Raw genomic sequence first — 27,244 nt, forward strand, 5'->3', positions numbered from 1 at the left:
AGCAAACACAATTCTCTCTTGGAACAACCTATAGTTGCATAGCCTGTGAGAAAAATGAGGTAACTGCTACTCACCGGTAAATACTACTGCTATTAATTTACATTAGCTTATAGAAATGAATGATTATAGAAGCCATTTCAAACCAATACTAATTCTTCAAATTCTGCAGAGCAACTATTACATTATCTTTCTCTGATGGCACTAGAACACTACAACGTACTGCATTTACTAAGAACTGCATCCCACTCTTTGGAATATCAGCTGCACATATTTATTACACGAAGGCAAAGGTAATTGATTTGCAATTCATATTGCATCTTAAAAATCTCTAATGTTCCTTCATTTGCTGGATTTATTACTCTTTTACTAACACAAACTTTATCTATGTTTCAAGACGATTTCACTAGTTTTCATCGGATAGCTCACAAGTTATCAACTACATTTTTATTGATAAAGATTGGCCCTACAACTACTTTAGAACATAACAAGGTTCTGCAATAGGGGTTAAAGGGTGTTGAAATGAAAGACACAGTCACACCTAACCCTTTGGGAAGCAGCTCCACAAATGATGCTACAGGATCAGGAGCTAAAAATGCAAAAATAACAGTTGATAGTTAAGATGCTAAATCTGAACAAAAGACTGACTATGCAGCAAAAAATAAGGACACTCTCAGCAAGACCATCAAGAAAGAAACAATTTCTGCATATGACCTATCAATCTTAATCCAAGAAAAGGAAGATACTTGCTTAGCCGCAGAAACAATGGATGCAGCAAAAAAAGCTGCTTAGTCTAATATAGAAGATATTAGGCACAAAAGAAAGAGGCTTGATTCTGACAGCGGTCTATGTTAGTGCTATTTGTGTAAATTTGAGAAGGAGAAGACAATAATGAAAACATATGAAACTACTCATAATAATACTGCATAATTAACATAACAAAGTACAAAGCATTCTACGACTTAAATAAGCTAACCTTAACCACAACTAATCCCTACTATTAAGCTCCACTAACTAACATGATTCTCAAAGTGGAGAAACAAACTCTACGTACCACTACTATGACCACTAATATTGACAAAATAATAACAATTATTATTGAATCCTAACATTAAGCAACTAGTGGTAACTAACTAACTAAAAGATAGGAAACCGTAATAACATTCCTAATATTTGAAGCAATACACCAACACACCCCTTTGCTTCATAGCCACCAACACAAACGACCATATTGCAACAACAAACTTCGACTTGAACTCGACATGCATTAACTCACGACACTCAAGGCACCACAACCACAACTTTCACGACATAACCATGACACACGACTGTAGAAGTGCCTACTCTTTTTTTCTTCTTCTTCAACATTTTGAGCAAAATTGGTATGTGCTTTGTTTTGCTCATCCCTTTGCTTATCCCAACACCTATATTCCTTGTGACCATACCTCTTGCAATAGTAGAATTGTAATCTACTCATGGATGACCTTTGATCTTCAAATTTATCACCACTACCATTTCCCTAACGACTGCGACCACGACCACCTCGACCATAACCACGACCACTTCCATCATGACCTTGACTACCCTCATAATACCTTCCCTTTGACATTTGTCCTTCTACTTGAAAGGCTTTTTCATCTCCTTCATTCTCATGAGACTTTGAAATTCTATCTTCATGAGCTAAAAGGGAACCCATTAATTCATCAAAACTATAATTAGACATGTTTTTAGACTATTCAATTGCCGCAACAACATGATTGAAATTATGGTTTAAACTCCTTAACACCTTACACACTATAGTTTGATCACTAATATTTTCACCAAATGATCTCATTTTGTTAACACTATTTGATACTCTAAACAAATATTTTTGCACCAACTCTTTTTCTTTCATTAATAGTGACTCAAAACTACGACGAAAGTTGTAAAATCGAACAGATATTACCTTATTATCACCCCTATACTCAGTTTTTAGGATATCCCATGCCTGATTGGATGTCTTTTCAGATAAAATTCTAGGGGAAATATCATCATCTACTCCCAATTGAATAAAAAAATGGCTTTGCATCCCTTTTGTGATTTTCACGCAACTTTTGATTTGGCTCCGTCGGTTCTACATACCCACACTCGATAATATCCCACAACTCTTGAGATCTGAACATTGTTTGCATTTTGATGCTCCAAAGGTGATATTTTTCACCTTTGAAAACTGGAATTAGGGGTTGTGACGAATTTGAACCATTGGTTTCCATACCGACTCAAAAAAAAAAAAAAAAAAAAAAAAAAAAAAACTACGACACACTAATGAATAATGAAACACGATGGATAGTTTTTTTTTTTTTACTCACAACTTAATATTTAATTTTGGATTCATTCAAAAACAATCTGACAACACTCATGAAATTTAATTTTAGTTTAGGATCGGAACCTGGATTGGCTCGGATACCATGTTAGTGCTATTTGTGTAAATTTGAGAAGGAGAAAACAATAATATAAACATATGAAACTACTCATAATAATACTACATAATTAATATAACAAAGTACAAAACATTCTACGACTTAAATAAGCTAACCTTAACCACAACTAATCCCTACTATTAAGCTCCACTAACTAACATGATTCTCAAAGTGGAGAAACAAACTCCACATACCACTACTATGACCACTAACATTGAATAAATAATAACAATTATTATTAACTCCTAACATTAAGAACCTAGTGGTAACTAACTAACTAAAAGATAGAAAACCATAAAATTCCTAATAATTTGAAGCAGTACACCAACAGTCTAGATGCTACCACACCAGCAAAGGATGTTATTGACCATGCAGCACCTTCACCACTCAAGAATGCAGATATCGTTAAGGACAAAGAGCAAGATCAAGCTATTCAAGCTGCACTAAAAGGAAAGGGAACATACCATGGCACAAGAATTAGCTCTACTAAAACAACTAAGTCTATCAAGCAGGAAAAAGAAAGCAAGCGTCGAGCACTTGTGTTTCTTGATGATGACTCAGATGAATCTTCTTAGATAAAGCACCAAAAACAGGTTTCATGACAGATCAGTTGGGTAACAACTTCATCATTACTAAATCTTTTTCTATGTATATACTATGCTTTAACAGTAAATATTTTGTGTAATGTGGCTTTTCAGAGGAATAAGTGCTCCTAAGTTACATGTTCCTTAATAAAGCCACATGTAGTAAAAAAGAATATTGGTTATGGTTAACCCTTTTGAAGACTATGGTCTTGAAAAGGAATAGGTCTTATAGAAATACCTGTTCCTATGTAACACCAATTGTTAGACTATGTACCTTTTGCTACTTGACTCAAAAACAATCAGGCATTGTGGTTCTATATAGGAACAAGCCTCTTAAAGGTATTTGTTCCTATGTAACACTACTTCTAAATGTGTCAAGCTTGAGACCCGTTGTAATTAGTACCTCTAGCTTTTGTTGTCTGATTACTTACCCATGCTTTTTAAGATTATCAAGCATTACATATTTAGTCTATACGAAAGACATAACTCGATGTAGATGCTATTGTAATCGAAAATCATCTACTTATTATACACACACACACACACAATATTATGGTTTAGTACTTCGATTGTTTGCTTTATCTTCTACGTAAGCATTTTAAAACCAAGTTGTAGACATCAGTTACACTAGTAGAAAAAGTGCTATTTGTAACTGGCGAAATTGACTTTTTGTAACTGGCATTGTTGGTTGCGAATGCCACCGTTACAACTAGTGAAAATTATTCGTAAACGACTAATTTTAGTTACAAATAATGTACAATTCGTAACTGGATTAACATAACGCTAGTTACAAAAAGTCTATTTTCCAAGTTAGAAAGCATACTATTTGTAACTGGCATTAAGTTACGCCGGATACAATTAGGGTTTTATTAGTAACTGGCAAATCTTAATGCCGGTTACGAATATATTTTTTTAATTTTTTTTTTATAAATACTATTAGTAACTAGCATTATATTACGCTAGTTACTAATAAATAAATAATTTTTTTTATAAATATTTAATTCGAATACAAGATGGTAATATATCACACCAAACAACCCATTGTCAAATGAGTTATAATCTGTTACAATTCAACCAACAAAACACATAATCCGAATACTTTCATATAACTTAAATTCACCAACAACATACAATACAAACACTCCAAATAATTCCACATAACTTGAATTATTTATCCACAACAATACAATGCAAAAAAATTAACTATACTTACCAAAAATAAAAAACAATTAAAACTTGATCAAAAAAACAAAAAAAATATTGATTATAATTTAGAAATATAATAACTATAACCAATAGGCTAAATAAAAATAGATATATAGAGAAGTGTTATATTATTTTGTTAAGCTAATGCGATTAATCATAATATCGATTAATAAAATAACTACTCTTTCAACAAAAAATTAAGCCTACAAAACTTAGCCCCTTGTTCTCAAAACTCATCCAATTCTATATCGTTGTAGGCTACAAGTCTTGCCAAATACTCCTTCAAATAGAGTAAAAAAAAATAAAAATACGTGTTTTTATAAAAATAAAAAGCTTAAATAAGTTACAAGTTTGGTTAAGACCTACGGTGCCTGTATAACTCAAAGTCATCTCAAAATCCGTCTAAATGCAATTGCAGGGATAAAACAAAAGCCATGATATACGATAAAAAAAGCTCAAAGAATTTGCAAGTTTGATGCAGACCATTATGGGGCTGTGTACTAACTCAGAGTCATCTTATGAGTGATATAAATGCAAATTGCAGGGAAAATAAAGGAAACCATGATATACAAATAAAATACATAAAGTCTCTTAGAAATATACTTCATCCACGACTCCAGTACAGATATGATCTTCCAGGTACCTAAACCTCAAAATCCGCCACTCTTTTCCTGTACTACAAGCATCTATAAATAACAATTGACCAGGCTCAGTCAAACTAGCATCAATGCAAAACATGACATTTAGAAAAGGCAAGCAAAAAAAAAATAATTAAATAAATAAAAGATAAGTTTAATCATAGAAAACAAGACTTCTAAACTATAACTTATATAAAATGCATTTAGTACTCAGCAATTGGACATTATGAAGTTTAGAACCATAATCATGGGACAATCAAATGGTACTCAACAGTTAGATATTGATCTCAATGAAGCCGGGAGACAACAAAGCTGCTGCAGTTTAAATGTTCTGATTTAGGCTTTGTTATAATAATCTGAATTTCAGCTCTTATTTTAGTTCTGATTTTCAGCTCTGATTTCAGTTCTGACTTTCAATTCTGATTTCAGTTCTAAAATTCAGCTCTGATTTAAGTTTTGAATTTCAGCTCTGATTTCAGTATTGAATTTCAGCTCTAATTTCAGTTCTGATTTTTAGTTCTGAATTTTAGCTCTCATTCCCTCTTCCCTTTATTAACCTGTTTGGCTTTACTTAATCAAATATACTTAATCAAATAATCTAGTATATAATATAGTCTCTATATAAGTACTATTTGTATGCCTGCACTATGCTAAGACATACTTAGTAGCAAATGTGCTACATTCATCTGTAACATTATATTCTGTAACAAACAAATCTTTTCAGGATTATAAACATATATTCCAAAAAAAATTACAATTATTCTTATAAGTATGCATGCAATAAACAGCGATAAATTTTCAGAGTTAAAATTTGCACTTCAAAATGGAGAAATGCATTAGAGAAATATGCATCTACAAGTAAACTATCTTTCTGGAAAATACCAATATCATGTGGACGAAGAACTTCTACCTGAATGTAATCCTGCTGAGAGTACTTCAAAAGAAGTAGAATTAAAAATAATATCATAGTGTGAATATCACCTCTTACTTGAAGTTGTCAATAAGGAATGGAACATAATTAGCTCAAGTACAATTAAAATTTGGTTACAATAAGAGACAAAATGTTCACAAACATACTATGAGCTATTATATCCTCGTAATAGCCCTTTTTAGATATTAACATCAAGAAAAATTTTGATTGAGCTCTGACACCTCACCCAAGCCTAAGGGTACTATGTCAAATTAAAAGAAGCATTAGAAAGGTTTAGAAAGTTAGTAACTGATTCCAATGTGTGATGTGAATCAATTAAATCAAGTCCAATACTTTTCAATCTACTATCAATATACATAAATCACATAATATACAATGCTCTATATATACCTTTAAGAAGAAAATTAAGCGGTTAATGGTATATTAACAAACCCTCAGAGAACTCAATTTGACAATTTGGTATGACAAAAACATAAATCTGACATAATCAGAGAACTCAATCTTGTACCTTTGGCATATCGGAGATAATAGTGCTAAGAAAAATCTTGGAATTAGACCAATTTGATAGTTGAATAAAAATTATCAAATTTATCGAACCTGATCTTTGTTCGGGAAGTAACAGTTTATCTTTGATTTTATAATAGGGATTGACTTTGAAGAACAAGACAGGTAAACAATGCCACAAGTTATACCATGTTCGTGATACAACACTAGTTTTTCCGGCTTCCTTCATTGTTAAAAGGGACATGATTGACATCAAAACAACATGTGGCAACTGACTTAATTGATCATTGGTATCAATGAACTCACATCCTTTCGCTTCATAACACTGAAGTAATTAATTATCAATTAGCGTGACAAATTTTGTAGCAAATTTGTACATTAATAATGGACAAAAATAAATAACACACCTACCTGATGCTTGCAAGATTTAAAGGTAGGCTCCATATTGATCACAAAATACAAACTACAAGGTCAAACAAAACTAATCAAATACACCAGTATAAATATAATCAAAGGCGACCCAACACTAAATGCTTGATTAAATCCAAAAAATCACTCAATTATATATGGGGGAAGGATTTACAGAGAAAAACAAGGGTGCTAAATAATAAAAATAGCAACTTTAACAAGCAAATTTTTATTCAATTATAAAATTAGGCTCATAATTTTGTAATTTTCGAGGCTATATCGTGTGAATCAGATGAATAGGGAATACTAATTAAATTTAATACCTCAAACTTGGCTGGAATATGAACTCTCAGAATAAGGTCATGAGTTAGCAAAGGCAATTTCTGCATAGCACAAGTAGATTAGCAAAAAATTAAAAAAAGACATTATTAGTAAAATTACAAACATCGTATGTCATATTATATCAACCTTAGCTTGCATCACTTATCTCCAAGACATATTGAAATTCGAGCATCAAGCAAACATATTTGCTATGCCACTGAAAGGTATTAGTATATTTCAAGCTTGTAAATTATGGTTTTGCATACGTAATAGCTCAGTGTACTAAAAATTGATGATTCTCTCACAATAAAATAAAAAATCATGCCCACATAAAATTAAACCCAAATTAAACCCCCCCAAAAAAAAAGCAAAACAAAAAGCAAAAAATTCAACCCGAGCCCAAACACTTCCATCAATACCAAGAATTGCAACAACAATAAGATAGTGGCCATTCCGAATAAATTGTGAGCATTAATACAGTTGGTTTCCCTCTTTTACACAATTAAGAAGAAGAGGAGAACCTGGATAACAGCATCATCGTCAACAATGGTCATGTTAAAGGCGATGTGAGACAAACTAATGAACCCCATACCCACGAATCTCCCTCTCTTCTAACACCATACCGAATGGAGTTTTTTATTTTCTTCGGGAGTACATAGATTGTGAAGTTCATATTCGATGATCACAAATGAAAACACCTTTAGCTCAGAAGCTGCTTAAAAGGAAGATAAATATATCAAAAGCTACTTCAATCAAAGACTCAGAGGCTTCATGGCAGAGGCTTAAATCTAACATTTCGTCAAACAATTTAGGGGAGAATTTCAAGAAAGAGAAAAGAGAAAAGCAAAACTAAACCCTACAGTTTCTACCAAGTCGATTGAGAAATTAATTATCCCAATTCTCAAAAATCCCACATAATCAAGTTGAATTTGAGTACTTTAAATGACAAGGGAATAAACGCGTCGTCAATTGTCTATCACTAGATCAAATACAATTTATACAACCTAATCAAACCTAATACGAGTATAAGGCAAGCATAGGGGTTGAACCACAGGGAACGAATAAACACCACCAAATGTTATCGACAATTAAGCTAGTCCAGAATAAGAGATAAATAAACTAAAGTCTAAAGATTCTAAAACAAGAAATAAAACATTAAGGGAAATGGTTTAGGTATAGCATTCATTTGAACATAAACAAAGGCATAGAAATTGAATTAATTATGAACTAAACATGCATGAATATCGAAGTAAAGGATCCAATCTAGCCGCCTTCCGGGGTCAATTAGCTTCTCCTAACATAGCCTCTATGCTTCCACATTAGAGCCATATACTAGGATGTACTATTAAATAACAATCAATAGTAATGAACCTGTACTAAGTCAACTTCCGTTCCTTGTTAGCAAAGATTCACCTTTAATCAACCAACAATGTGCACTTGCAAGAAGATTAAAGAATATCAAGCATATAAAGACTTTAATCACAAATGAATCAATTCTAAACCCTAGAACATGCTCAAGATCCAACTACACCACAACCATCCCCTTAATGAGGGAATTACTCACTAATCATGCTAATAACAAGATTAATTAACAAATAATCAAGAATAAGCATGATTAACAAGCAATACCGACAACTAAAATAATAATCAAAATAAAGCTATAATAATAGAGGAGAGAGAGTTAGAGATTCTCATTGATTGAAGATGAAAGTCTATAGAAAAGATGATCAATTTCTTCTTCAAAATCCAAACTCAACAATGGTGAAACCCTTACTTTCTCTATCTAAACTATCCTAATTCTAACCTAAACCTAGAGAGAAAAGCTCTCCTAAAAACTAATTACAGAATTTAGTGATTGGTAATTGTATAATCTCCTTCCCTCAAAACGTTCTAAAATGGGACTTACATAGTCCGTATAGAGCCAGCTGAAATTGGGGAGTGGTCTGACCGAACACTGGGAAGGTTCGGCCGGACTACAGGGTAGGTTCGGCCGGACTACAGAGTAGGTTCGGCCGAACCATGGGTTGGTTCGATCAAACCTCCCTGATCCTGTTCTGGTCGAACTTCTGAGGCTCGACCATTCCTGCAAAATTGCGAAATTGCTTCTTGACTCTGCCTCGACGTTCGGCCGGACCACTGAGAAGGTTCGGCTACACCCTGGTTCAGCCACACCTTCAGGAGGTTCGGCCGAACCTCTTCTGAATCTTGCTTCCTTCAGCTATCCTTGAGCTTAGCTTCCTCCTCTTGAAAACCCCGATGGTTCCTACAAAGCATAAGCATGGAAATCAAAGTAAAGAGTAGGAAAAAGGGGAAAAATCTAATAAAGAAGATGCATAAAGGGAAAGGGAACTAAGTGCAAAGAAAAGGATGCAAACAAGCCACAAATGTAGGAAAATTACCATCAAAATGAACCTTAATTGTGGCATAAATGCCACTCAGAATTATCAAATTCATCACCCGAAGAAGGTTGAAAGAAAGTAAATTCAGGAGCCCAACTGAAAATTATATTTATAATGAACCTTAGATTGAGAAATCGGTATTCGATAATTACAACAATAAAAAAAGGAAAAAAAAATCTTACTTGAGTAACCGCTTCAATAGCTAAGGGAAAGCTCGGAAATTGCTTTGATAAACCTAAAAACCTTAGCTTTAGCCATGAAAAGAAGGAAACGGGACGGTGATTGATGCCATTTTTGGCGATTTGAGGAAGAAGATCGAGGGAAAATGAGAAAAGATTGAGGGAAATGAGAAAAACAGGAAAGAGGTCAAAATAAGGGGCCAAAGAGGACGATAAAAGAAAAACCAAGAACAAGCCACACGTTAAAGACCAAAAAGATAAAACTACCCTAGGTAAATTGGGCAATTCAATAAAGGGGCAGACGGCAAAGGCGTCATTTCTCTGTTCATAAGGAACAGTAAATGTGCAATAGTGGTGCTTGGGGCTTTTGTGCAATAGTGGTGCTTAGGGCATTTATATAGGTTAAGATTAAAGATAAAGAAAGATTAAATATTATAGAGGGGTTTAGATATAAAGATTTCAACAAGAAATTCCCTTTAAAAAAAAATTCCAACGAGAAATTGTTTCCTTTCCTTAAAAAAAAATAATTATTTCCAGTAACTTAATATTTGTAACCGACGTTTGTAAGTTAAATACAAACTTTTTGGTCAAAATTTCTTTGACTTAATATTTGTAATTGACATTTGTAAGCTAGCTACAAATGCTTTGGTAAAAGTTTCTTTGACCTAATATTTGTAACTGGCGTTTGTAAGCTAGTTATAAACTTTTTAGTCAAAGTTTCTTTGACTTAATATTTATAACTGACATTTATTTAGTCAGTTACTAATAAAACTTCAAACAATGATATATCACATATTAATAACTGACATTTACTACGCTGGTTACTAATGTCATGAAATTTGTAACTCGCATTATCTTAGTATGTTACTATTGATGCTTTCGTAACTAGCATAACTTACGCCAATTACTAATAGGGCATTACAAACAACAACTTTTCTACTAGTGACTTTTGGCCTCCTGTGTTTACAGGAAGTGCAATGACGATAAATAAAACCATTTTCGTGTTGGATTAAAGTGAAGAGTACTTATGGATAACTATTTAAGCCACAAAACACAAACGACTAGCCCAAATTAAAGAAAAAGCCAAAAAAAAGGTCCAATTAACTAAACCCGATCATAATTATGCTTAAGCTTGTGCTTAAACCCTAATAATGACGGATTTAGGAGCTCCTAGGTTAAATCTTAGTGCTACCGCAAAAAAGTCGCGCGCATCTCAAAGAGTCGCGCTGGGTTGCTGCGCGCAACTAATTCAGTTGCGCGCGACATTTAGCGCAACCCCAAGAGTTGAGCTGCGAAAGATTCAGAATTATACTGAAAATATAAAATCGAATCTTACCATAAAGTTGCGCGCAAGACAATTAGTTGCGCTGCCCATAGCAGCATCACTTAATCACTTGCGCTTGATGCCGCACGCAAATCATTCTGTTGCGCGCGACACCTGCTGCGGCGGAATGCTCGAAACCTTATACTAAATCATTCTCTATAAATACGAGCTTAGACCGAGGCTTAACTAGACAAAAAGTAACCTACAACTCTAGCGAAATAACTTGTGAACTTGTGCAACCTAGCCCTTCTTGCCTGAAACACTCACCCTTTCGATATTTGGTTATTACGGTGGAGGTTCCCCAACAAGGAGTCCATAAGCGTTCAAAATGGAGATATAGGAAAGAGAAGTGGTAAATTCCTGATCACTTAGTTAAATCACCTTTATTTTCTTGTTTAAAAGGATTTTAATTAATTAATTAGTGTTGTTTGATCACCTTTAAAATAATTAATTAATCAATTCCACATAGTATCTTGTGTTAAATAAAGATTAGAATTGAATTAAGTAATTGTTGGTTGATCATTTAAGCCAAGGCGAATCTTGTTTATTTTCTTGTTCTTTCACGAATATTATTAAATAAGAATAACGACTTTACAATGTAATTCCTAAGTGAATTAATGCTTGTAAATATAATCAACTAACATAGTTTTAGGTATTGCGTTGCATATATAGTTTGGAGATGAAATTGTAAAAAAGGAAGAGCTATTAGAGGCCGCACTAGGGCTAGGATAACTATTCCCCTCTAAAAGGAATGTTATTTTATAGTACCCTCGCTCCCAAACTCATTCCTGGTTAATAGACCGATTTGGGCATGGTTAAACTTATGATTCGTGCTAATTATTCCATGAACTCCACATGGAAGAAAGGCATAAACAAGGTTTATGAGTTTTTCTTAAAACTCATTGGCGACCTACTTGTTTCTTACCAAAAAGCATAATGATAGAATCAATTCTAATTCAAGTTCCCCCAAACAGTCAAGAATTCAAATCCTACATCTAGGGAATATTTCAAGCATTATCCCTAGCTTGAACCCCACTGTGATTATACACTTAAGTACGGTGGCGTCCAAAGGGAAGAAACATAGAGCTAAAGAGTCGCCAACAAGTTTTAGGAACTTGTAAACCGTTCACGAGGTGAAGGTTACACCCCTTAACAATCCATGAGTTCGTCAACTCTAATAGGTCTGGAACCATGACTAGTAATTTGGGGATGAAGATACAAATTCAACCTAAAAGAGATTGAACCTGCCCTAATAATAGGCCTCTACTTTATTCTGATCGTATTCGTGTGCGGCTTTCTGACTAACATGCAATCAATAGGATTAACCCTAAACCTGTTTATCTATGTTGGTTGAATATTAATGCACAAATGAACCTATTATTGGCAATCACTTGAATTATAATCAAATTAACCCTAAATAAGATTATTAATTATCTTAATAAGCGTGATTACAAGTACCAATTCCCTTTAAACATGCATAAAAGGTGTGATCAAGCAATAACAATAAATATAATCAAGCAACATAATAATAATCATGTTAATAATAACGCATAATAATAGTAGCAAGATCCTAAGCATGATATTAACAAGACTAATAACAAACCATAACATGTCACTAAACATTAAAAATCAAAGCTTTAACCCTAACATAATACTAACATGAATATTATAAAATAAAATAGGAAGCATCGCAGGAATCACAATTGTTATATTTGATATTAGAAATTATAGTTGTTACCCTAAACATGATACTAGGAAGATCAAAATGTCCTAACATGATACTAGGAATCATAATAACAACGTAGGCATGATCTCTATATGATAATATCAACTAAATCAATTAAAGCACTAACTTGGATGCCTCGTATCTCTTTCTAATAACAAAGTACACGCGTTAGTAACTTCAAGCGAGATATAAAATAAAACAATTAAATTAAATAATTGAAATGGAGATTTGGGACCAATCCCTCAGTAATTAAAATCTTTCACGTCTAGGGCGAGGGCAACTTTAAACTTGGCTAGGTGTTTCTTGGACTTGTGAATGCGGAATTTTGTATGCAAAAGGGTTGGAGAGAGAGAGAGAATCTTGAAAACTAGAGAGTTGATGAGAAATGATGATATTTAATGATGGAAATCGGTGATTTTAGGACGTTTTTTATAAAGAAAATGAGCCGGACAGATAGAAAAACAAATCAGAGTTTCGACGAGAATAAAACAGGTTAGCGCCAGACGCGAAGCATTAGCGCCAAGCGCTAACAATTAATTTCACGCGTTTTCTTAATTATGATAAAAAATTAGCTATAAAGAAGGGCAAAATCATATTTTCCTCAAAAACTCTTTTATTATGATTAAAACTCTAAAAAGTCAACCAAAGTCAATTTATCAATGCTAATTGAATTACGAATGAAAAGATCTTTCTAGAATAATCTAGAAGACTAAAATCAATTCTAATTGCATCAGGAATGATAAATCCATATTAGGCTCTTCTCTAGATCATTGGGCCGCATATAAAGATCAAACCGGACCCAATTTAGTAATTTGGCCATAACTTCCTCATTATTCATCGGAATTGGGCATATAATATATCGTTGGAAAGCTCTTTTCGAACCCCATCAAACTACACATTTTTGGAACCTTTCCATGGACCAAACCAAATTGGATTAGCTGTTTTTTAAAAAAAATAGGTTTTCAAAACAGAGAGAAAGAAAAGAATTAAAAACTATCCGCAACACTAGGCTTTCCACACTTTCACTTCCTTCGATTATGATTCGACGCAAAAGATACTCATCACCGGGTTTTGTTTTGGGGAGACACAACATATACAACAACACTAAAAATATTACGTTGTTCTACCTAAGCTAATAGTTAAGAACTAAATATTTACTTCTAAAGTATTGCGTCCATTGTTCTCGAACCACATTCAACCCGTCAACATCATACGGGGCAGTCCTTGGACAAAAATCCTATTGAAAAAAAAACATATGAAAGTGGTTACAAAATAAAAACAATCCATAATAAAAAAAATCATTAGAATAAATGCGATGAACCAAATTGTAGAAATAAAACTCATAATATAGAAAAAAAAACACATAACATCCTTAATTGACTTATATTTTGATTTCTATGAGTTGAAATCAATAAAAAGTTAACATTTACTCACTTTTGGGAGCGTATAGAGCCAAAAAGGCTTCAAAATTGTGCTAAAGGACTTCTATCTTTCCCATCTTTCAAGTATTGGTTCAAATTAACACAATGTAACACATAACATCCTTAATTATCTTATTTTTTGGTTTCTATGAATTAAAAGCAATGAAAATGACCACTATCTCACTCTTGGGAGCGTATAGAGCCAAAAACGCTTCAAAATTGCCTAAGGGCCTTCTACCTTTCCCATCTTTCAAGTATTTGTTCAAATTAACACAATATAATACTAAACATCCTTAATTACCTTATATTTTGGTTTCTATGAATTGAAATCAATGAAAAGTAACCATTTACTCACTTCTAGGAGTGTATAGAGCCAAAAAGGCTTCAAAATTGCCTAAGGGACTTCTACCTTTCCCATCTTTCATGTATTGGTTCAAATTAACACAATATAATACTAAACATCCTTAATTACCTTATATTTTGGTTTTTATGAATAGAAATCAATGAAAATTGACCATTATCTCACTGTTGGGAGCTTATAGAGCCAAAAACGCTTCAAAATTGTCTAAGGGACTTCTACCTTTCCCATCTTTTAAGTATTTGTCCAAATTAACACAATATAACACATAAAATCCTTAATTACCTTATATTTAGGTTTCTATGAATTGAAATCAATTAAAATACACCATTTACTCACTTTTAGGAGCGTATAGAGCCAAAAAGGCTTCAAAATTGCCTAAGGGACTTCTACCTTTCCCATCTTTCATTTATTGGTGAATTAACACAATATAATACTAAACATACTTAGTTATCTTATATTTTGGTTTCTATGAATTGAAATCAATGAAAATTGACCATTATCTCACTCTTGGGAGCGTATAGAGCCAAAAACGCTTCAAAATTGCCTAAGGGACTTCTACCTTTCCCATCTTTCAAGTATTTGTTCAAATTAACACAATGTAACACATAACATCATTAATTACCTTATATATTGGTTTTTATGAATTGAAATCAATGATAATTGACCACTATCTCACTCTTGGGAGCATATAGAGCCAAAAACGCTTTTAAATTGTCTAAGGGACTTCTACCTTTCCCATCTTTCAAGTATTTGTTCAAATTAACACAATATAATACTAAACATCCTTAATTACCTTATATTTTGGTTTCTATGAATTGAAATCAATGAAAATTGACCATTTACTCACTTTTAGGCGCGTATAGAGCCAAAAAGGCTTGAAAATTGCCTAAGGGACTTCTACCTTTCCTATCTTTCATGTATTGGTTCAAATTAACACAATATAACACTAAAAATCCTTAATTACCTTATATTTTGGATTTTATGAATTGAAATCAATAACAATTGACCATTATCTTACTCTTGGGAGCGTATAGAGCTAAAAAGGTTTCAAAATTTGCAAAAAAAAAACTACTAACCTCTTCTAAGACACCTTTGCACTCAAAGTGAGAAGTAACAATCTCATACATGTATCTCATAATGTAGTAGCCACATTCAACGCCTCCTTGTTGTTGAGCACACTAGTATATATAACAAATAGTTAAAAATTTTGTTTTCAAAGTGAACAATGTATAACAATATGGGGTGAGTAGTGTATTTACCTCAATTTGTATGAATTTCAATTTTTGCCTTTGTGATTTCAATTCACTCCCTGTGAGATTCGCCTGATATACTTTATAAGCCCTACAAAAATAATATGTATTCTAACACTTAGAACAAAGTAATCTACAACACCACATACAAAAATGATATAGAAACTAAGGCATAATTTCAAGGTTGTGGCTCACGTCATCATAATCTCGGCAATTTTCAATTTTCGGGGATTTTCTTTAGGTAGCTTCATAGAGTCAAACTCATAAGCTAAACCTAATTGTAGATCGACCACCACAAGAACCCAATGACCACTACATCATTTAAGAGAAAAACACAAGTTAGAGTATTGGAAAATTGGTGAAAAACATATCATTTATATGATTAAGTTTAGTGGCAATATAAAAAACATATTTCGAACCTTGCGACATATAAAGCCACGATGAATTTGCAACGTTTACCCGTCTTTCTTACTTCATGCAAAAATGTATTCTTCACATATGTATAAGTTTCAAGGTAATCATTCTCAATTGAAGATTCAGAAATGAGTTGAGGACAAAAGAATGTGATCTCAATCCTGTTGAAAAGGTCGATGAAGTTGTCTACTAAATACCTACATGATAAAGACATAGAAAACAAAAAATTCAGCATTATAGCATTAAAAATATTACTATAGTGAATATAAGAACCAAAGTAAAGAAAGATTAAGTAACCTACATGATGTAAGCATGAATCAACGAAACATTAGCCCACGATCCTCTTAGAAATTCATGTACATCGGTAGCGGTTACCCAAATTTGTTTGTCGCTATCAAAATTAAACATTGAGGCCTTTAAAAGTACCGATGTTGTATCATACTTTGCATCATCAGAATTCATTAACCAATACAACAACTCACACCCCTCGCCAAAAGTATCGACAATTGTATCTTCAAGTGGTAGGAATTTTGTGGGTTTGATGATAGATTGCCTTGATTTCACACCACAACTATCGCCCCCTTCTTTGTTTTGGCGAGATCTATGCTTCTTATTGGGCGATGGTGAAACCTTTACAAATAGGTGAATATTAGTCTAGATAAAATATACAAAAATAATGGAATTTAATGTTAATAGTAGGAGAATATACCTCTTCTTAAAAAAAACCATGTCTATAGACCATAGTACAAAGGAAGACTTGGCTTTTCCCAACCATGTCTAAGGCAACTTTGCGCTCAATCTTCTACTGCCAATAGCCCAGATGATAATTCATGCAAGTAAAGAAATTTAGATAATATGTACCCCCATTATGTTCAACAATTGGAAAATTGGTTGATAAGGCCTTCATCAACTAATTGAGATGGTGAAGGGGTCACAACGGTTACAACAACTAAGCAAGAAACAACAATCAAGCTATCTTAATTGCGTAAATTACTTAACCATGCATATAGAAAAAGGCAAGGACAAATTCTCTTAGCTATCTTAATTATTTAATATCATCAAGAGTTCAGCACAGCACTAATTGAGATGGTGAAGGGGTCACAACGGTCACAACACAACTAATCAGAACTGAAATTTTAGAACTGATCGGAACTGTTCAGAACTGATCATAACTGAAATTTCAGAACTGATCAAAACTGATTGGAACTGATCAGAACTGAAATTTCAGAACTGATCAGAACTAATCAGAACTGATCAGAACTGAAATTTCAGAAATGATCGGAATTGAAATTTCAGAACTGATCGAAACAGATCAGAACTGTAATTTCAGAACTGATCGGAACTGATCAGAACTGTAATTTCAGAACTGATCGGTACTGATCAGGACTGATTAGAACTGATCGGAAAAGGCCTTAATTTTAGAAAATCCCATTAAACAACTTAGGAAGCAGGAAATGAGCAATAAACAGAAAAGGCCTGATCACTTATCAGCTCAAAAGTATAAACAAGTAACTGAAAAAAAACTATACTTGATTACTTAGAACAACACTTACAATAGCATTGGCTATTTGCTGGGTTTCGGCATTCTTCGGGTCTATAGCCCACGATCCATCTGCAATACGAGTTTGACGGGCCAAAATCCAATAAAGAGACTGATTTTTAAGCTTTTCACTCATTACACAGCTTGTTGTGGACTCTGTGGTGCTTGAGGTTGAAGATTCTGCTGGAATTCTATTGGTCTTACTCCAATAAACTCGAGCCCTCTCATAACTCTTGGAGCCTAGATGGTGGCGATGCTTATTATTCTTTGCATTTTCCTTGCCTTTTTTACTCGGAGCCTATTACAAAATGGAAAGCTATTGTAAGTAGTATTGTAGTTGAAATAAAGTATACATGTGAAAAATACATAATATCTTACACACCTTAAATTCATCTGTATTGCAATATGTCTCAAACTCTTTCCATTGCTCTTCTGTAATGTAACCTTCATAAAGCTACCAGGGCTTAATGTTTGCACTTGGTGAGTCAGGCGGAGGTGCAGTTTCCTAAGTAATGAATCGTGAAACTAACCAAGACTTGTGCTTCCTAAATCTAGCACCAACAGCTTCGTGGAACTTCTTCTCTTTACTACCCTTGGGATCATCAATGTGGAACTTCCGCTACAAAATTAGAGAATGTTAATATTCATAATTAATTATAAGTATCGTTAAATTTAGAGGAATAAACCATATTTATATCGTAATTACCTTACTCTCCTCCCACAAGTTTTGCTTTTGAACTTTATCATACTTCGGATATCCTTCACATTAATGTTAACTCTTTGAGCACAATTACCAATTTTCTTCCCATAAGCAGATTCCCACTTTCCAATAGGCATGTCAAACTCATCAAATTCGAGGAACATGGGTGTAATTGTTTGGACTGATTTGGACGGGCCTCGTCCCTTTTTTGTAGAAGATTTTACTTGGGAAGTGGAGGCATCCATGTCACCAGATTGTTCCTGTCCTTCTTGATCATTTCTGTTTTCTTCCATTGTAGTATGCCTACACCTACACAAAGAATGAAATTAACAAGAATATAATCAAAATCATAACAAGAAAATCATATTAATGTAAATACTATACAATAAAGAAATTAATGATTTAGATATATACCAATTTAATAAATTCAATATTAATTGCAAAAAAATACTATTGTTAAAGGAATACAATAACACAAACCTTGGTTGTAGGTATAGGAACCACTAACCCTTCCTCACGATCATACTCTACATCACCAACAATATCTTCCCATTCTTGTAGAGGTTGCACTCCCATTGTTATAGGCGGGATGTCATCAAATTGGTCATACTCTTCTTCATCCATAACATCTTCCACACCCACAATTTTTCTCTTGCCTTCAACTACAACACGCCATTGCGGATCTATATTATCCTTGATGTAGAATACTTGTTTCGATTGTGAGGCTAATACAAAAGGCTCTTCACCATCAGTATAACGACTAGAGTCAACCAAGGTGAATCCAAATAACTCATTAGTTTTCATACCACAACGGTTATCAGCCCATGTGCAACGAAATAAAGGAATTGTGAAATCAACATAATCCAACTCCCTGATTTCTTGAATGACACCGTAATATGCCTGTGTAGCTTCAACTGGCCTTGTATCCCTAGAACTTGAGTATTCAGTAGAAGATGCAACCACGACAACACCACTATTTTGTTGCACATTTTTTTCATCTTGACGACAAGTGGCAAAAGTAAATCCATTGATATCGTAACCCTCATAAGTATACACAAGTGGTTGTGGACCTTGTGAAAGCCACTTGATCATTTCAGAAACATTCTCATCTCTACTCAATTCAAGCTTCACTTGGCCTTCAAACCACTCAACAAAGTGGCGATTATGCTCCTGCATCAACGCATAGGAGCTGATCCTGGTATTGTGAATTTTCAACTCACGAAGATGTTTTTCAATATATGGATGAACTTCAGATAGGTTTTGTAGCACAAATCGGTGGGCTTTCTTATATCGATCAAGTGGAGGTTTAACCAATTTCCGACCTACTGTACCCTTTCCTTGAAGTCTTCCCTCGTGACGAGAAGTCGGAATCCCAATTTCTTTAGCCTTAGCTAAAAACACTGAACAATAGTTCCCTGCTTCCTCTGCTATGAACCCTTTCACGATGCTCCCTTCAGGATTTGCTCTGTTCTTTGCCTTATCTGCCAAAGTACCCATTTTCCTCTCATATGGGTACATCCAACGCATAAATACAGGACCGCACTCCTTTATCTCACGAGGCAAGTGCATAACAAGGTGAGTCATTATGTCAAAAAGGAAAGAGGAAAATACATCTTGAATTTGCATAATGTTTCAACAATATCATATTCCATATCGTCGAGTGTTTTTGGATCTATCACCTTACTGCAAATTGCATTTAAAAACAAGCAAAGCTTCACAATATCATGCCTAACATGTTTTGGCAAAAGGCCTCTGAGTGCAATTGGCATGAACACTTGCATCATCACATGACAATCATGGGACTTCATACCAACAACTTTCTTATCAGTAGTAGAAACAAAACGCCTTAAGCTCGACGAATACCCTGTCGGCACCTTGATTCCTTTTAAACACTCACCAAAGATCCTTTTTTCTTCTCTACACAATGTATAACACGCATGGGGCAAAAATGCTTTTTTCGTTGCTTCATTTTCCTCAGCCCAAAACTTAGGTCGAATTTTGGCTTCCTTCATGTCTCTACGCACATTAACACCATCCTTTGTCTTTCCTTTGATATTCAACAAAGTCCCAATTAGTGCCTCACAAACATTTTTTTCAATGTGCATAACATCAAGATAATGTCGAACCGACAAGTGCTTCCAATAAGGCAGATCCCACAACTTAGACACTTTTTTCCGGTACACACCCTTCTTCGGTATCTCTCTGTGCATCTTACCGAATATTGTCTTAACATTTTTAATTTTCTCATACACTTCAATTCTTGTCAATGGCTCACGACTCACTCCTTTCTCAACATGCCCGTCGAATTGTTGTCTCATCTTCCTGTATGGGTGATTTTGACGAAGTGATCGTCTGGTATGCATGTACACATTCTTCCCCTAATGCTTTAAGCGTGTAATTTTCATGTCATCCTCACAAATAGGGCATGGTTTTTGTCCTCTAACTTTGTACCCTGATAAATTTCCAAATGCAGGAAAGTCATTAATATTACAAAACACCATGGCTCTTAATTTGAAATTTGTACTCGAAAGAGCATCAAATGTCACAACACCTTCATCCCACAACAGTTTCAAATCGTCAATAAGGGGCTCCAAATAAACATCTATCTCATGGCCAGGTTGTTTAGGACCTGGGATTAGAAGTGATAACATGATGTACTTGCGCTTCATGCACAACCAAGGAGGTAGATTGTATATTGACAGAAGAACAGGCCATGTACTATGTTGACTACTAAGAGTGCCAAATGGATTCATCCCATCCGTACTTAATGCCAGTCTTATGTTCCTCGGCTCCTTCCCGAATTCTAGATATGTCTTGTCAATGTGTTTCCATTGCAACAAATTAGCTGATCAACCCATCCTTCTTCCTCTCATTTTCATGTCAAACCAACTTCTTTGCTTCATCCTTAATTGAGAACAGGCGCTTCAACCTTGGTATTATAGGAAGATACCATACTACCTTAGCTGGTGGCCACTTCAAGGGATCCTTATTTAAGCCCTCTCGCTTGTATCGTGACACACCACACTTTGGGCAAGCATCCAATTTTTCATTATCCTTTCGATATAGCACACAATCATTAGGACATGCATGGATCTTGGTGTACTCTAAACCCAATGGACACATCAACTTCTTTGCATAGTAAGTCGACTTAGGAATGTCATTTCCTTCTGGAAACATATCAGAGAGGGTTTCCAATAGCAAAGTGAAACTAGTGTTGGTCCACCCGCTCTTTGCTTTCAAGTAATATAAAGTTAAAATCCCATAAAGCTTGGAATACTTAGAACAACCAGGATACAACGGTGTCTCAGCTGCTTTTGACACATTCTCATATATATGAGAATCTTCATTAACATGATCGCCTAACCCGTCTATCATCTCTTCTATCCTGTCTTCCTCAACATCATCATTAAAACCCACTTCATTATCATCAAAACCATTCGTCTCTCTCTCATCAGCTTCATTGTCGTTAATAGAAGAATTATCCGCGGGAGGAAATTTTTCACCATGCCAATACCAAATACTGTAGTCTGGCATAAACCCACGAATAATCAAATGGTCTCCTATTTTCTTAATGTCTTCCCACCTCTTCACATTGTTACAATCACGACAAGGGCAGAAAATAGGTCTTGCTTTGGTTAGCCTTTGTTCAACGAGTGTACTCCATTGGTGTTGCACTGCGATTCTACAGAACTCTTTGACCCCGGCTAAGTATTCAGGTGTGGTTCGAGAACCACTATACATCCAACGACGGTCCATTTCTAAAAATGTATGATTAAAAACCAAGAAACAAATTATATTCAACATCACATATCAACACATTCCAAATGCATGATTCCAAAAGTCCTTATCGCTCCAACTTAACCCATCCTTGGAAGTGTATTCTCACTAGCAAATGGTTGACCATTTTTCGGCCCTAAGGAAATTTCGGCAGCATTTCCCTATGGTTCTCAAAGTACACGATGTAATTAATTTCTTAATTACATATGTACCCCGAGAACACTTTAGGGAATGCTAACACAAAATTACCTTTACTTCCGAAAAACAAGAAACCATTTAAATCCTAAGTGAGAATACAATTCCAAGAACAGTCCCAAACGGGGACTATTCAAGATTTACTCCTAATGTGTAAATCTTGAACGGGTATCTAGGCATATGAAAATATAATGCATAATAAATATTAACACATTTTAATTGGCAGAAAATGGGAAGAAAATTAAACAAAAATCATAAGAAAGAAACTCTCAATGCAATGTACTAATTAAACAAAAAAAACAAGCTACAAATTAATTAATTACTCATACCAAATTGTCAGATTTAAGCCGAATCAAATCACCATCTTGAAATGAGGACGGAGCTGCTTTAATGGAGTTGAGGGAGCTAAGGACCGAGTTGCTCCTGAAACATCAGATTCAAGTCACTCCCATTTCCCACCAAAATCAAAATATCAAATTAAATAGAAGTAAGTTTCCATTTCCAAACAAATGGCCAGGTATATCACTGTAGTAAGATTTTTAAACTTAGGGTCAGATAACAATTTTGTAAAGGTTTTTATTTTGATAACATTCAAAAGTTATTTGAAATATGAATTTTTAAACTTTTGTTCCTCTTACAGTGATTAAAAGAGTTAATATTTTCTCCATTAAATTTTGTGTTCAACGGATGTTGAAAAATACATATAATAATACATATATATAGAGAGGGAAATTCTATCTACTTGAGCTACCCCTCACTCTCGGATGTTTAACGATATTAATGTATGTATATCATATAAAATAATTATTGGGTAACTTTTAATCAATTTTAGAGTAACATTAAATTGAACAACTAACATTATAATGTAAGACATGAGATAAGTTTTATGTTGATAATACAAATACCTTTTCATCGTATTGTGATTGGTTTTTTTTACTCATTTTAAGGGATTAACCTTATTGATAAACTATATAGTGAGATAGTTTCATGAGAAATGAGTAATTTAAATATCATAATAAGTAACAACTTATTATTATTATTTTATTGACAAAAAGATACTATCACAGAAACGGGGGAATGAGTATAGAACCCCCAACCACTTGAGGGCATCCCTCAATCTCTTATGTCCTCTATTTGTTCATTTCAATGTGGAAGTGAAAAGACTGAAAACATGGATAACCATAGGTTGACTACTTGAGCTACAAGCAAACTTAAATCTATACTAATTTTTCCAGTTGTATTGTACTAGTCAAATAAGCCAACCTTCCATATAAAACTATAAACATGCAATCTAGTGAATCTACATTACATTCCTAATATAAAATCCGTTGAATAAACAAAATAATTAGCAATTTTATAAAGAAAATCCCTCCTTAGATGCCAAATCTTTTACAAGACATATTCAAAAAAATACCAGTACATTTCAACCTCACTTTAGACAATCCACCAAACAGTCAAAAATAATGCACGTAGAAGTTCCTAGTGCAGGAAGAAGTATTGCATTATTTTAACGAATGGTATTCCATTCAACTGATAAGTGGTATTAAAAATGACTTAGTCAGCAATAAACTTGGAGCAGCTTCTATGAGGACTTTGTTAGAATGTATAATAAACATTAGGTTCAGGAAACTATAATTTAGAGCTAAAACAACTGAACACTTAACCTAGAAAACAAGCTAAATATACAATAGTTTTCAGCACACAGCTTATAAAAGGCCGACATGCCGAATGCACAAAAACATACGTAGTATCCAATATACTACATGCAAGTATCATTTAAAGTTGAAGCGGAAAATAAAATCTGAGAAAGAAAATTAGATCACTAATTTGTGAAAGGCAATCATAGCGTATCCACACTAAAGTGAATCCACAAGTTGTGCTCATCTGCTCACAAATTCTTGCAGCCATTACAAGCAAGGGATAACAGTGAGGAAAATGTAATGAACTAACAATGAGAAATAGGAACAGCAAGCAATCACGCTATACAATTGAGTGTCACTCAATGAGGGAAAAAGAGAGTGTAGCTACGAATTGTAATCAGAAAAGCAGCTTAAAGTTGTTTTCATTTTAGTTGCGGCTTAATCAATGTAGTAAAGAACAATTTCAGATATGGAATAAACTTGCTAAATCTACGAGCATTTCATCCTGGAGATGGAAAATTGTCATCTCTAATCTAAATCTATAAAAATGACACTTTCCTCAAACAATGTGAAGCACATATCTATCACTCTGTATCAATGATTGATGCTATCAATGAGTATGTCATCAATCTTAGTTGAAATGAAGGTGGGAGCTAACCGTGTCTAGTCAACAGCCTTTGTGGCTCTCTTTACAACAACAAAAGAATATGAGTATATGACTAATGCCATTTATCATATTAGTAGTGTCACAAGTGCAGAGAGAGACCAAGGCCGCAATTTAATTAGACCACAAAATATACAACTACCTCTTGATCAAAGCGAGAATCTTTTTGTGCCCAGTGGTAATCACATCCAAAGCTTATCATGCGCAGGGCAACTGCAAATAAACGGATTCATGATGTAAGGGGGGATCCAGAAAGATAGTAATAATTTGGGGAAAAAATCAATCAATTAATTCATACTTAGCTCTAAATTCAAAGGCTTTTAAACTAAAACATTATAAAACCCAAAACAAATGGAAAATAGTAAAATCAATCAATTAATTTGGGGAAAAAAAAAATAAAACCTATAATTAAGTAATTGCAATTAAGCAAACTGAAACAAGGGTTAAGAAATTGGGGGAGGACAGAGAAAGAGTACGCTTTAATGGAGAACTATGAGCGCTTCAATGGAGAACTCAAACAGCGCTTCAATGGAGAACTCAGACAGCGCTTCAATGGAGAACTCGGAGTGCGCTTCAATGGAGAACTCGGAGTGCGCTTCAATAATGGAGAACTTGGAGTGCGCTTCAATAATGGAGAACTCAAAGTGCGCTTCAATGGAGGAGAAGAGTGAGAATGAGAGGAGCAAAACGCGCGGGAGCTCCTTCAATATTGGAGAGAGAAAGAGGAATTTTTTTGACAGAGGGAGTGAGAAAGGAAAGAGTAAAAATTTAGGGCTTACTTTAAAACTTTATTCGTAACGGACACCCTATGTTAGTTACAAATAACAAGGTCAAAATTTTGTTGACTTTTCTATTTGTAACGGGCAATATTTGTTGGTTACGATTAGTTACTTAATCGTAACGGACAGAATAATGCCTATTACAAATAACAACTTCTTCGTAACGGGCACCAATATGTCCTTTAAGAATAACAACTTTTTCGTAACGGGCACCAATTTGTCCGTTACGAATAACCCTTTTCCAGCCCAATTCACAACTTTTTTGTAACGGTCATTGAATTTGCCCGTTACGAATGACTTAATTGTAACGGAAAATCATATGTCCGTTACGAATAGCTTATTACAAATAAGATTTTTTCCACTAGTGATTGTAATCAAGTCGACTACTTAATCATGTCAAATATCTTATAAGGGCTAACTAGCGTACCAAGGAACCCGAAATTACTGAAAGAGGTTGAAATAACTGCTTTAAGTGGTTGAGCGTTCTGTCGCCGCTACAATGCCTCTGGCGCCGCGATTTGGCTCTGTCGCCAGACGCTGGGATCTAGCGCCAGGCGCTGAAATTTGTTTCCAGACGCTAGATGTTGTCGTTTAGCGTTGGAGTCGGGTCTTCCCTATTATGTTCTTGTTGCCGCTGGGATGCAGCTGTATTTATCTTTGACTATAGGACTTTGCTAATCTCTTTAATTATTTTAGGGTTAACCTAAGATTTAATGTCGCTTGACTCATTTACTTGACACGACTCAAGGTATAAACTTGACTCGCCGTGATTGACTCGAGGTTGAATCGACTCGAAGTGAAATGACACGTGTGACTCATGACTCGTGTGTGCATTGTATTGTGATCATAAAACTCAAAAATGCAAAAAAGCAAAAATTTTCCGTCATTTTTGTGGAGGGTACCGACTTTCTTCCGAAACAGAAAGACGCGAAAAAGAATCGAAGTTTTTAAAGGTTCATGTTTAATGAGCTTAGTCAAATGTCATTTGATACTATCTATCAAGGTGCAAAGGTTAATTCATCTAGCTATCCTAGTTGACTCGATAATGAAAGTATTTTAGGTAACTTAAGCGCGGAGGCTAAGTACTTCATACTTCGTGATGCAATGATGAGTGATGAGTGATATGGAAAGGCATGCTTCAGCGTTGTGTTAAGATTTTTAATTATGACAAAGGGTTCCTAAGGGAAGTATATTTGGTCATGTATCTGTGAAGTGTGTGAAAATGATACTAAAGTTAGGTTGCAAGGCTAAGTGTGTGGGAAAATATTATTTCAAGAAGAATCAAATGATGATGAATTTTTAGGCTAGGTAAGCTAATGATGTAAGGATCAAGCCCCCAAGTCTATCTCTATGTAGATAGGGATGAGAATTGGAGATCCCTTGATATGATCATGGCTTGTGAATGTGAATATGAATGCATGTTTATTACGGCCGCACCTCGATGTGAGGTTGCTTACGTATCCGTTAGGAATCAGGCCGAACGTAGCTCTAGCCGAACCTCGCACAAGTGTATGTATACCTCAAAAGGTCTTTTTAAGGGTTGTAACGTGGTTAAGCTAAAGGTTTAAGAAGAAGGGGATAAAAGGCTCAAGACCCTAGTTAAGCCCCAAAGGTGTGCAACCTTGCTTTTGAATCTTTATATTTTTATGATTGAGGCTTTCTACTCTTTTTTAGCTCTTTTTTTTTTTTTTTGTTCTCTTATTTTTCTTTTGAATTTATTTTATTTTTATAAGTGTGGGCAATCCCGATTATTTAGTCTATCACTCACTTGGTATTCATGTTTCTCTGGCACGGTACCAAGCACTCGATAAGAGACGCAATCCGAGA

The 27,244-nt window shown here is 34.4% G+C and overlaps 2 protein-coding genes across 4 annotated transcripts; both read right to left on the reverse strand.

Annotated features, from left to right (window-relative positions):
- Positions 1 to 13,691: 13,691 nt before the first annotated feature.
- Positions 13,692 to 25,472, reverse strand: LOC110704139. Of its 3 annotated transcripts, none has more exons than XM_021881921.1 (13): positions 25,115 to 25,472; positions 24,781 to 24,851; positions 22,664 to 22,757; positions 18,369 to 18,671; positions 18,045 to 18,275; positions 17,676 to 17,960; positions 16,832 to 16,927; positions 16,424 to 16,752; positions 16,128 to 16,319; positions 15,904 to 16,020; positions 15,718 to 15,799; positions 15,535 to 15,636; positions 13,692 to 13,913 (listed from the first exon to the last, which is right to left on the reverse strand). In XM_021881921.1, exons 8-13 carry the CDS (start codon positions 16,582 to 16,584, stop codon positions 13,809 to 13,811), a joined length of 759 nt encoding a protein of 252 aa, XP_021737613.1. In that variant the 5' UTR covers positions 16,585 to 16,752; positions 16,832 to 16,927; positions 17,676 to 17,960; positions 18,045 to 18,275; positions 18,369 to 18,671; positions 22,664 to 22,757; positions 24,781 to 24,851; positions 25,115 to 25,472; the 3' UTR covers positions 13,692 to 13,808. The 3 variants fall into 3 exon arrangements, with proteins under 3 accessions (XP_021737613.1, XP_021737611.1, XP_021737612.1); XM_021881919.1 differs by having other exon boundaries at positions 18,045 to 18,281; XM_021881920.1 differs by lacking the exons at positions 22,664 to 22,757; positions 24,781 to 24,851; positions 25,115 to 25,472 and adding an exon at positions 18,843 to 18,919 and having other exon boundaries at positions 18,045 to 18,281.
- LOC110704105 lies at positions 21,243 to 22,118 on the reverse strand. The gene has a single exon (XM_021881882.1). It carries the CDS (start codon positions 22,116 to 22,118, stop codon positions 21,243 to 21,245), a length of 876 nt encoding a protein of 291 aa, XP_021737574.1.
- Positions 25,473 to 27,244: the final 1,772 nt, after the last annotated feature.

The sequence above is a fragment of the Chenopodium quinoa genome, unplaced genomic scaffold (genome assembly GCF_001683475.1).
Source record: "Chenopodium quinoa cultivar QQ74 unplaced genomic scaffold, ASM168347v1, whole genome shotgun sequence".
Taxonomy (NCBI): Eukaryota; Viridiplantae; Streptophyta; class Magnoliopsida; order Caryophyllales; family Amaranthaceae; genus Chenopodium; species Chenopodium quinoa.